This window comes from Monopterus albus, unplaced genomic scaffold (genome assembly GCF_001952655.1).
Source record: "Monopterus albus unplaced genomic scaffold, M_albus_1.0 scaffold121.1, whole genome shotgun sequence".
Taxonomy (NCBI): Eukaryota; Metazoa; Chordata; class Actinopteri; order Synbranchiformes; family Synbranchidae; genus Monopterus; species Monopterus albus.
The window spans coordinates 1,931,393-1,944,062 of NW_018128001.1; the positions used below are offsets into that span (position 1 = coordinate 1,931,393).

Below are 12,670 nucleotides of genomic sequence, written 5' to 3' on the forward strand. Positions count from 1 at the left end.
TGCTGAACATGTAACCCCTAACCCTACTTTCATTGGGCTGAATGCACTGATAAATGTACTGACTAGTGTACCGCTAATCATGTGGGTGAGCGCACTGTGGTGTGATGAATGTGTTGATCAGCACTGACTCTGCCACAGGTCCAGCAGACAGGGAGCCCATGAAGGCGCAGGAAGCTCCGAGCAGCGACAGCACAGTGCAGGAGTTTGACGCGTTTCCTCCTCTCTGCCAGCGTTGGGACAAACACCTGCACACAGAGTGAAACCTCTACGTGAGTTTACACCTGCTGCACAACTTCAGTCTGATGTAAAACAGAACATGCGTTATCACTGTTCGTCGTGCAAAGTGAAGCAAACTAAAAACGGCAGGAAGTGAATCATGTGATTGAAACGCCACTTAGCATATTAATGTAGTTGTAATCTATGTGGCCACATAGATTTTCTTCACTAATGAAGAGACTTCCATTAGTGGGACTCATTGTCCAACCAGTCATTATGTACAGAAACTGAGACACCGGTGTAAGCTGCAGCTTCGTCGGGAGGTTTATCTGGATACACAAAGCTCCGTGAAAGATTTATCATTGTTTTATGTGGTTGTTTTTGTTTATACAGTGGTTTTAATAACTGAATGAGGACAGTAAACAGACTGTAGGTGAACGGGTTTCTACAGTTCAGGACAAACAGTCATTTTTATGATTCCTGACGTAATCCAGTAAAAATGAAGTTTGAAGACGGTAACAGTAAGTGATGAGATTTTACATTCGGTGAAAGATAATTCTGAGCTCTTATGCCACGATAGCTTTGCCATGTGTGCTAACCTGCTGTCAGTGTCTTCTTCGGGGTATTTGTCGACCACGTTAATAATGTCGAGACAAACCAGACCCACACACAGAATCTTCTGCTGCTCCTGCACGTCCATGTTCGGTCACTGCTTGTGTTTTCAGTCTGCAACAAAGACAAAGCCGCAGTCTGGACTTTGACACTCAAACACTGCGGTCAAGTCAGCCATTGATGCAAGAACGCAGTCAGGTCAGACGCCGTTACGATTTTGTTGCGCTACTTTTCGTGCTATTACGGTACGGGTGCTTGGAGCGGCCAAAAAGACTTTTGAGTATTTACCTTACAGTCAGTGGGATTTGCTGAACAAAGTGAGATGTAATGAATGTGACATTGCATACACCGAATAAAACTGCGTTATTTCACGTTCTTATGTGAATTTTAAACAGAAAATAACTCCTTAGTTATTGTCATAAAAATATTGGCCTACCCTAAAGGTTTGCTCAACCTGAGTCCCGTTGAGAATAACAATGAACATACAAATCTGAAGTAATTTTAGTGTACAGTTTTAATGACAATTAAAGGGAAATTCACTACAAAATTCATAGGAACAAAAATTGCTTCCTATAAAAACGTCAGGATAATTCTGCTGGTATTTTGTGCAAACCTGTCATGGAAATTGTATTATTATTGTTGTTATTATTACTTTATCATAAAAAGAAAGGGAAGTTCTGATCACAAATACAATGGATGAATTAATCTAAGATTGGTTTACATTTTATGAGACAAATTTCAAATCAAGCAGGAGTCTGGAATTTTCAAGAAATGTAAGTACACTGATGTTAGGATGTGGAATAGTACTGTTTCATTCACTATGTGAAATTATAGAATTAACTGTAGTCCTCCTGTAGTTTATTGTGTCTTTCTTGCCCTGAGTGGCTCAGGCTGGATGCACCAGCAGAAAACCACAAGAAACCTCAGACTGGATCTTAGCTGGATTAGAAATGGACAGGGAACTGCCTGAGAGGAAGTCATAGAGAACTCTGCAAATGTAAGGGGACTGTGGACAAATATAGAGATAATATTTATACTTTAGACTGTGTACTCTGGGCATCACCAGCTTGGATGGAGGAAAGGAGAGGATAGGATAGGATAGGATCATGGGCCCCCAGCAGCCTAGGCCTATAGCAGCATAACTAAGGGAAGGCTCAGGGTCACCTGATCCAGCCCTGATTATAAGCTTTATCAAAAAGGAACGTCTTAAGTCTAATCTTAAAGGTAGAGAGGGTGTCCGCCTCCTGAACTGAGACTGGGAGTTGGTTCCATAGGAGAGGAGCTTGATAGCTAAAGGCTCTGCCTCCCATTCTGCTTCTGTGGACTCTAGGAACCACAAGTAAACCTGCACTCTGAGAGCGAAGTGCTCTGTTAGGATGATAAGGCTCTACGAGGTCTTTAAGATACGATGGAGCCTTGTCATTAAGGGCTTTGTATGTTAGGAGAAGGATTTTAAATTCTATTCTGAATTTTACAGGGAGCCAGTGGAGAGAAGCTAACATGGGAGAGATATGATCTCTCTTACTAGTTCCTGTCAGTACTCTGACTGCAGCATTTTGGATTAACTGGAGGCTTTTTAGGGAATTATTGGGACATCCTGATAGTAAAGAGTTACAGTAGTCCAGCCTGGAAGTAACAAATGCATGGACCAGTTTTTCAGCATCACTTTGAGACAGGATGCTCCTGATTTTGGCGATACTGAGCAGGTGAAAGAAGGCAGATCTAGAGACTTGGTTTTTTGTGTGATTTAAAGGACATATCCTGATCAAAGATGACTCCAAGGTTCCTCACAGTAGTACTGGAGGCCAGAGCCATGTCATCTAGAGTAACTATATGGTTAGACAGTAGGTTTCTAAAGTTTTCAGGCCCAAGTTTTGAAGTAAAAAATTGTCCTGCTCCTGTCATATCAACAAGAGAGATTAGTTTTCACCCTGGTAAAACATTAAATATGGCTGTTGGATTGTGATCTATGGATTGTTATAGTCATCCTGGAAGATACTGCTCATTTATGAGTCTATGTGTCAGTTATACACTGTGTAGGTTGTACACACTGTAAGTATACACAATTTTTGGTGTTTTGCATGAAAGATGATGTAAATGATTACTGCAGTAGTTGCCAATTAGTTTTCTGTCAGTTGAATGTAATCACTTCTACTTCTATTTACTGCTGAGTAGTTTAATTTAGAACAAAGTATCGTAATTGAAAAGCACCTCGTATATTATGTATGTAAATATCATAGTCTTAAAGTAGTAACTGTAACAGGTAAAGATAAAAAGTGCATTTGTCTCTGGAATCCAGGAGAAGTGGAAAGTTGTATGAGAACAAAGGAGTCCAGGAAAGAACAAGTACCCCAGTGCAGTACCTGAGTAACTACAAGGGAACAGTAATGTATGATAATGACCTCAGTGGGTTGGGTTGTAGCTTTCAGGCTGAGGGGCAGATCGTGCAGATCAAACCCTCAGGGGAGAGTCCCAAATGTCATTTTGCGAGTCTCCCCTGACACAGGAGAATCTTTGAGCTGTAGATTCAGAGCTCCTGCTCGGTCTGCGTGTCCACAACAATTACACTGATCCAGTCAGAGCCTTAACTCCTCACAACTGTGAGCAGGCAGTCAGGCAGAGACGCCTCCTCCTCCTCTTCCTCACACTCTAGCACTCCTCCAGACCTGCTTCTGTCTCTACTGCCTCTGGTTCTGGGTTGGGTTGGTTGTTATGAAGCTGCTTCACAGCGTGTCGGACTAACAGACCCCAGCGCTGGGCAAGGAGGGGAGGGGGCTGTGGCTGCTGGGGAAAAGTGTTGAGAGGAAAGAAAGACAGGAAGACTGGACTGTGAACCTGCTGGCACCAACAAACAACAAAGACTGTGCACTGGGAAGAATGGGAGCCACTTATGGAAAGAAGGTCAGTCCAGTTCTGTGACTGTTTGCCTGTAGAGGAGTGACTTTAAACATAGTCCAACAGTGTGGTTCTGCACGCGACCTGTTCTTTACCTCGGCTGTTTGTGCTTTTAACAAGAGCTCCGAGTTTTGGTTAGGGCTGAAATCATTAGTGGACTAGTTGACTGACAGAACACACTTCTTCTACATTCATTGTTCAAGTAATTTTTCCTGCAAGGTGACAAAGATACACTGAATCCAGCTTCTCAGACATGAATATCTGCTGCTTTGGTTTCTGTCAGTAAACTGGTTGTGGACTGATGGTCAGAAAGAACATCTGAAGACCGAAAAAAACGTAAAAAAAGATCAACTGCACTGGATTTCTAGGTCGAAGACGTTTCACCTCTCATCCAAGAGGCTTCATCAGTTTCTCACTAAAACTCACTAAATGAATCGCTGAGTGTGAACAAACATGTTGTGGGTTTCCTTCCTCACAAAACATGTGTAAAGATCATTTATTTAATTGAAATCCTGGATAGTTTTTACTGGTTGCAGTCTTCTGTCCTGCCTTGGTTGCCTTACACGTTCCCCCCCCAGTGAGACTCCACTGGCATCATGTGTGGCAGCATCTCTGACACTGACTTTCATCTAAGAAAAGTCTGGTCTGAACAAGAGAAACCACTGCAGCCTCACTCTCCTGTTTCACTGACTGCAGGTGGTTTTAGACCGACTGAAGTGAAGAAATGTCATGTTTTATGATATTTACTACGTGATTCTTTTGTTGCTGCTGTGATCAGTTCAGCTCAGCAGCTCCTCCAAACGTTTAGCTGAGGTGGACACAGGCACAAAACCATATGCATGTATCCATCATTCAGACTGAGCATTTTTAAAGCAGCTGCAGCTTCAGATCCAACTGTTTCCATACAAACAGTAGAAAAGTGACTATAATGACAAGTCATTTAAAATGGCTCTTTGAGCAGCTTGTACATGTTTTTCTGTTGTCATTTCTTCTCTGAGTAAAATTCCTCTGAACTGGAAACAAAGCTCAGAGGAATGTGATTCCCTCACAGTTTCAGGTTAACTGGAGAAAAGCTTGACAAATATTTGAGCTGTGGCTCAAATGACACACCTGGTGAAAAGGGCGTGTCAGGGTATGTTTGTCGCCATGGTGACCAACAGTTGATTCCAGAGGTGTATGGAAGGAGGTATCAGAGGTTATGTTCCTGTCAGTGGTGTAGTGTATTTTTAGTGGTAAGTTCCCATCCACAACAGCAGGTGGAGAGTCAGGGGCCAAACATGAACTGATGAGGAGGTGACACATCCACTTCCTCTGGCAGAGACCGAAGGAGCCATAAAGCCAGAGGGTCTAGTGAGACTCAAAACAAACTGACACCATGAATTGGTCCTTACTGCTCTTTGCTGTCCTGTCATTTGTCCTGAAGCTACGAGGTGGCATACGGATGCCTGGTTGTGATAAACTGTACAAACTGCAGCCTCCAGTCTGAAGCTAGCATTAGCTGGCTAACAGTAAACGTGTCAGTCCAGTGTCTGTGCAGATTCTCAGTCATCCAGGTCATAGTAAGCTGAAAACAAAACTTAGAAAAAAATCAACTGAGCTAGATTTCTAGGTCGAAGACGTTTCACCTCTCATCCAAGAGGCTTCATCACTTCTGACTGACTGGTGTTGAGCCGGAGATATTTATCCCCCTCGGTGGTGTTTCAGTCCTTTGAAGGCCAACAATGTCCCTTAGTTTCACCAAAGTACAAGTCGTTACACTCCTGACTACACTTAATTGCATACACCACATCACTCTGTTTGTGTCTGGGTGTTTTGTCCTTCAGGTGGACCAGTCTCTGCCGCAGGGTGTTCCCTGGTTTAAAGTTAACTGGGATATTGTGGTTGTAAAAGATCCTTTTTAACTTCTCTGATAAACCAGCCACATAAGGGATGACAGTGTTATCCCCTCTTGTTTCTGGTTTCTCCCTGTTGGTGTTGGGCCTCTTCCTTGCTTTGGTGAAGGCCCACTTAGGGTATCCACAAGCCCTAAGGGAGTTCTGGATGTGTAATTTCTCCTTCTTGGCCCCTTCTGCAGTTGTGGGCACTTCCTCTGCCCTGTGATTTAAAGTTCTGATGACTCCCAGTTTGTGTTGAAGTGGATCGTGTGAGTCAAAAAACAGGTATTGGTCTGTGTGTGTAGGTTTGCAGAACCAGTGGCTGGGAGCGGTGCCAGGGAAGGAAGCCAGGGCTTTCTCCTCAATTTCTTCCATGTGCAGATTGGTAACTATAGGAGACACTGGGGAGCCCATAGCACAGCCGTGTTGTTGCCTATAGAAGTGCCCTCTAAACTGGAAGTAGGTAGTGTTTAAACAGAGTTCCAGCAGAGTGCATACATGGTCTGGGGTGAGGCTAGTCCTGTTGTTTAACGTGTCATCCTTCAGCAGTCTCTTCTTCACCGCCCTGACAGCCTCTGTGGTGGGGATGCAAGTGAACAAGGATGTGACATCATATGAGACCATGGTCTCGTCCTGCTCCAGCTGCAGTTGTTGGACTTTCCTTGCGAAGTCCTGGGAGTTTATTATGTGGTGCTGTGTGTTTCCCACCAAAGGAGCCAGAAGAATGTTCCAGTAGAACGCTCTGGTTACCGTTAATGTTATACAAAGCACTGATGTTACACAAAGCTCCAGTTCCTCCCAAATTAAAACCACATTAATTCAATACAAAGGTAAAATCCTGACCATGCTAGGTGGCTAATGCTACCAAAACAAACAGGTCAGCTTTAGATGCTAACAAATCCAGAAGGAAGAAGGCCACATCTGGATCCAGTCTGAGTCCTCTGGCTGCTTTTAACCCTCTCCATGTCAAACAGCCAAACCCATGTTAACCCTGGTTGTTGCTCTTTCTTTGTCCCACTCTCTCTGTGCTAAAGACGCCACCTCTTCACTCTGACAGCCGCTGGTTCAGACTTTTAGCTGCCAAGAGCTCCTCCATGGTTGTTTGGCATGATTACTGGCTGGAAAAACCTTCTTCTAACTGTTATACCCCAGTTCCTTTATTGGACAGATCTGAGTAAGGAAGGAGTCCATCTTTCTTGATTTTAGTGCTGGTTTATTTTAAAAATATGTAAATAAAGATTACAGAACACAATCCGGTTGTTCCTTCCTCCAGAAACACACACACTCTGGCTGCTGGAGAGAGAAGCTCCCGGAAACACAGAGCCTAATACATTTATCAGTTTTTGGGCTAACCCCTTACACAGATGAAGTTCGTCCAGCAGACTCCATCTCTTATCTAGAGCTCCACATGCTTGGAGCAGCTGTGTGTTACCTAGTCATAACAAAATGAGGTAGCTCAATGTGTGTGGATGTTGTTATGTGGTGCCTAACTAAAACAATCATTCAGACATAAATCTAACACAAGATTAATACAAGAAAACAATTAGCATCAAGGTACACTTATCAGAATCAACACTGTCTTCTAACCTTGAAGCAAAGCAGGCTAGAGCAGACTTTGAATCTTACTAAATTGCATTACTAACACATTAAAGTCTAACACATTAATGTCTAATAATTATTTGACTAATTTATTAATTTCTAACATAACCTTGGTTAGGCGGCAGGCGGGGCTGATTTACAGACTGTACTTTGACAACACAGGGTGGAGAAGCTGGAATAACAACAGGAGGCTGTAGGCAGCAGAGGGTCATGGAGGGGGGTGTGTAGCTGAGAGACACCATGTCCTGTCCCACTGTCGCTGGGGTTATCAGGCTGGGGGGGATCTGAGTTAATGCAGCTTTAAAGTAAGAAGTTGGACATTATTCTGCAGAACCATGTGAAAAAATATGTTTGTACAGATGTGCATGATTTTGCTGCATGACCGTCTGAGCAGGACCTGACACTGACAACCACCCAGTAGTCCTGCTTTAAAATAGGCCTTTGATTATAGAGCAGTTTAAGGTGATAAAAATATAGTTTGACTATTTACACACAAATAGAGCATAAAAAGTGTGAAAGCTTGAGCTGGATTCTTCAGTTACCTCTACACAATGTTTAAACTTAATGAAACGTTCACAGGTAATTAGACTCCAGTGAAATCCCTGTATACGGCTCCGCACTTCACCTTTGTGTTTCCAGAATAAAGAGACAAACACAGGAGAGATATTATGACATGAAAGTTACAGTGGGCCTCTCTGTGAGTTGTGTCTGCTAGCAAGCAGTGTTGGCCTGGTCTTGACAAGCCCAGGTCCTGGTCTCTGTGAAGTCATGTGCGAGGACCTGAATTGGACCTGAGAGAAAAAATATCAGTCGAGTCACATAACAGTGCTCATTAAGAAGAAGGAGAAGAAGAAGCAGAATGAGGAACACATGTGAACATGACAGATCCAGGGTCAGATCAGGTCTGTGTCTGTGGATCTTCAGTCGGGTAAATCCAGTTCAGACAAGAGAGGCAGATTAAGGCAACCAGAGAAAATCCTGCAGATAAAAATACTGAAACCAGAGAAGAAGGAGAGGACAGGGGGTATCACATAATAGCAAACAGACATTAAAGAAGAAACAGAAAGATGTCTGATATCAGGGAAGTCCAGAGAGAAGCTAGTCATGCTTAAAGAAATGAGAGGAGAGCATGCGTCACAGAAGTCTTTTATGGGTGAGAACTCAGTTGGTGATTAGACATTTCAGATGAAGGATTGGAGGAAAGGACAGAAGTTTTTCAATACCTAGTATGCCAAGTTTGGACTCCCGTACTTAGGGTTTTGGACTTGGTAAGTTTGAACTTTAAGTACAAACTCACAAGAACAGGAGGACGCAGTCCATTCAGTGTACAATTGGAACAGTAGCTGTCTTGCTAACAAACTCTGAATGAGATTTAGCTGCCTGATAATTATAGTTAGCTGGTCCATCTGGAAGCATCAGAGCAAATTTTTAAATCTCCTGTGGAACCAGCTCCCAGTCTCAGTTCAGGAGGCGGACACCCTCTCTACCTTTAAGATTAGACTTAAGACTTTCCTTTTTGATAAAGCTTATAGTTAGGGTGGATCAGGTGACCCTGAGCCTTCCCTTAGTGGTAGTTAGGGAGGTTTCTGGAGGTTTCTTCCATTAAAGGGAGTTTTTCCTCCCTGCTGTCACCAAGTGCTGCTCAAGGGGGATTTGTTGGGTTTTTCGTCTATAATAATAATAATAATAATAATAATAGTAAAATCTAGACCTTCCTTTGTAAAGTGTCCTGAGATGACTTTTGTTGTGATTTGGCGCTATACAAATAACATTGAACTGAAAATTTAATTTAATCGGCATTACTCGATAAACTGATCACATATTCTCAATCTAAGTGGGAAAAAAATCTGAATGTTATAAAGCGGCATAATCCCATGTCAAAAATCATAACAGCTTTATGCCTGGCACAAACTTTGATAGCTGGCATGCAATGGATTCTGGGACATGTGGCTGCCCCAAGTCCACGCAAGTCAGCTCCCAAAGCATCCACAATAAAATGGTTCAAGACTTTGAATTGGAACAGTACTCAGGTTGTGACTGGTGATGTTTTACAAGTCCACAATTATGCAAGTACAGAGAAGTAGACATATTGGAAAATGTCCAACGTCTCATGTCTCTGGATGGGTCTGCGTGTCCCTCACCTGCATCTTTTCTTTGTGTCTTAATCCTGCCCACGTAAGATGTGAAGACAAAATGTGAGGAGAGAGGAATCAGGGAAACAGGATGTCAGAGGCATGAGACTGGACTGCAGGGTGAATTTACTGGATCCTCTCCATGTGCAATGCAGCTGTTTGTCCAGCAGAGGTCAGAGTGTCCTCAGGCCACCCCTCATCCTGCAGCCTGAAATTGAGCAGATGGCACCAGGAGGTCACAGAGCCAAAAACCAGCTGACCTCTGCTGTGTGAAGAACTGTCCCATCATACAACTGTGCAAAAACGAGAGAATTTCTCTTATTTGGGTTATTTTTAGTCTTGTTATTAAACTGCTCTGTTATCAAATACAGGTATTGCAATAAAAAGTACAATATTTGGTGGGGTGGCTGTGGCTCATGAGGTAGGGCAGTCGTCTCCTGACCAGCAAGTTGGTGGTTCGACTCCCGGTCTCCCCGCATGCCTAAGTGTCCCTGAGCAAGACACTGAACCCCAAATTGCTCCTGGTGGCTTGACTAGCGCCGGTGCATGGCAGCTTGTCGTCATCAGTGTGTGAATGTTGTGTGTGAATGGGTGAATGGTGTATCATCTCTGTAAAGCGCTTTGGCCAGTGCAACACACTGTGAGAAAGCGCTATATAAAATACAGTCCATTTACCATTTTACCAATATTTACCTCTGAAATGCAGTGAAGTACAAGTATGAAGTAGCAAAAAATGGAAATACTCAAGTAAGGCTGTCTTTAAGAAGAGTATGTTAGTAAATGTACCGAGTTACTGTTACAGCACTGCATTTCACCAGGTTGAACATGGAGCACAGTTTTTCCTCCCACCATCCTGGTGACTGCAGCTTTATCCCAGACACTGTGAACGGAGAGCGGGGCACATGGGGGGCAGGCCAGCTGTTTCCTGACTTTACGCTTTATGGACGAGAGATGTTGGACCGGTCCTTTAACCTGCTGCTGGATCTAGTTTCTTCTTCAGAGGGAAGACTGGGAGCAGCAGGGAATCTATTCTCAGATCAGCCTTCATCCTGCAGTGAACAGTATTCATGTCACCTCCACAGCACAGACTCCCTCCTCCTCTTCCTCATTCAGGCCTGATTGGGGGGGGAGTCTATGAGACAGTGAAAGCCTTGTCACCATGTTGGAGCCTGATGAAGTCTCTCCTAGCAACCAATACAAAGTCCATTCACTCAGAGAGGACGCTGTCCAACCTACCTTGAGTGTGACAGCCGAGAAACGCCGAGAAACACGGGGGGTGGGGGGTTAAGGAGGAGGAGGGGCTGAGATCATGTGAATCAGAAGAAAACATCAACTGGAGAAATCCTGCTGTTTTGTCCTGTAATCACTCTGCTAGAATGAGATTTGTACACAGCTAATAATAACAGCAGTCATGACGCTCTGGAGGAAATGGGCTGGATTCTCTTCAAAATGCTGTTGTGAAATCTTGACCACAGCATTGCACTTTGGGTCTGGCACTGACAAAGGCATCACCTTTATGTTCAGCTTTAATCAGCAGGACATGACTGACTGACACCTTTGGCCCTCAGGGCTACCGTAGCGCCGTGCTGAGCCTGTTTAGGACCACACACCTGGAGGCTCGACTCCACCTTACTCTCTGACACTGAGGACACTGCCACTAATCATTCTGACTCCACCTGACTGAATGGGACCTGACTCGACTTGGCTGGACGTTCCCTGACTGAACGGTAGTTATAGTGGCATGGTGCCTGTAGATTTCCAGATTTTAACTGTCTCCAGGCTCATGTCACTGCAGTGCTCATGATGAAACACATCCATGTTGGTAGATTTCAGTGTATTTATCCAACGCTCTGTTGTTTATTTCCTTTCTCATGTGCATCTCTTGCAGAGGGCGTACAGTTTGGACCACGAGCCCCCACTGAAACAGCAGTTTGCAAAGAATGGAAAGCAGCCAATTGGCAGAGGTGAGTTTGCCTCTCTTGGGTTAACGTCCACCCAGAGAACAATGGCGGTCTGTGGGAGTCTGACCTGTGGATTGGCTGTTCAGTGTGGGCCCGACTGTAGTAAGCCTGCTGAGGAGCCGCTGAACCCTCTGCTGCTTCCTGAGGCTTGAAAAGGTCAACTGCTAAGCACACACATTTAAAACATTAACTGAAATATGTCCAGCTTTGGTTCCAGCCTCCTGTTTTATTTGTGGATAAAATGTGGAACAGGGTCCAAAAATCTGGGTAAACCTGGCTAAAGTTTGCAGTTCTCTGAGGTGTAAAAGTAGTCACCTGGATCAAATGCACAGTGAATCTGATGCAGTGACCATGAATCATGTGACTCTAATGTCAGATGTGTGTGCAGTGATGAGAATGAAGACTATTCTAACATGATTCCACTAAAGTGAGGAGAAACTGTTCAGGTCAAGAAGCAGCAGCGTCCCCTCCTGAAACCGTCTCACTGGAGACACGTTGTCCTCTGGTCCAGACTATATCCTGGATGTGACCTGAGTCTAGCAGGAGTAATTGCAGCCTGATATCTGAAGATGATATTAACTTTACATTCACAGACAGCGGAGGGTTAAAACATGGTGTGATCATATGTTAACACAGCTTCATCCTTCATCCAAGTTTGATAAATAGTTTTTATTCTACTAAATAATGTTGCTTCTCTGCTAAAGAGCCTCAGAAGACATAAATCAGCAGGGCCTCCTGAGCTGACCTATGCTGAATGGTTCAACTTCCTCAGCAAATGTGCATTTAAAGACAAACAGTAACTAACACCAGTGAGTCTGGGGACGCTGGAGCCCTGAGCAGGTTCAGGACCCCTTAGTCCCACTTCAGTAATCCTGCCTCGTTTTCTCTCATGATTCATGGTGATGATTCAGTCTGATTCTCAGGCTAAACGTGTTTGTCCTGCACCCACGAAATATCACAGTCAGAACAGCTGAAATGATCTGAGCTCATTTCCAGAGGATGGGCCTGTTTGCCCCTGAGTTGTCAGCACCACCATCAGGTCACAGGACGTCCTACACTCAACTCTATCAGTGCAAACCCATGGAGCATGGAGTGAAGCAGACGGCAGCGTGGGAAACTGCTGAGAGGAGGAGGAGGAGGAGGGGAACAGTGAGGATCATGTGACTGCTGTTTTACACTCTGCTTGATTCAGCTGAGGACGAGGACTCAGTGAAACACATGAGGATCACTGAGACAAGTTCCGATGTACCAGATGGATCTGAAGAGGATCAGCAGCCCACCACAGCCCAAGGAGGGGATGGTGAAGTCTGGTAAGAACTCTGGTCTCTGGACTCTGGTCCTGGATTTATTTTTGTGAGCTCAGACTGTAGCTGAATGACTG

At 44.2% G+C, this 12,670-nt stretch overlaps 2 protein-coding genes across 5 annotated transcripts in view; one reads left to right on the plus strand and one right to left on the minus strand.

Annotated features, from left to right (window-relative positions):
• khk (ketohexokinase) overlaps positions 1 to 1,058 on the minus strand; it is a 9,006-nt gene extending 7,948 nt beyond the window's left edge. For all 3 annotated transcript variants that reach the window (XM_020612148.1, XM_020612149.1, XM_020612147.1), the window contains exons 1-2: positions 816 to 1,058; positions 129 to 245 (exon numbers count right to left, since the gene is read on the minus strand). In XM_020612148.1, the coding sequence (XP_020467804.1) occupies positions 129 to 245; positions 816 to 916 (218 nt within the window). In that variant the 5' untranslated portion in view covers positions 917 to 1,058. The remainder of the gene's footprint in view (positions 1 to 128; positions 246 to 815) is intronic.
• Positions 1,059 to 3,606: 2,548 nt separating this feature from the next.
• LOC109966910 (protein FAM107B) overlaps positions 3,607 to 12,670 on the plus strand; it is a 19,160-nt gene continuing 10,096 nt past the window's right edge. Inside the window, exons 1-2 of one of the 2 annotated variants that reach the window (XM_020612150.1) lie at positions 3,607 to 3,729; positions 11,217 to 11,292. In XM_020612150.1, the coding sequence (XP_020467806.1) occupies positions 3,706 to 3,729; positions 11,217 to 11,292 (100 nt within the window). In that variant the 5' untranslated portion in view covers positions 3,607 to 3,705. Of the gene's footprint in view, positions 3,730 to 11,216; positions 11,293 to 12,109; positions 12,600 to 12,670 lie in introns of those variants that run through there. The other variant, XM_020612151.1, reaches the window with a different exon arrangement.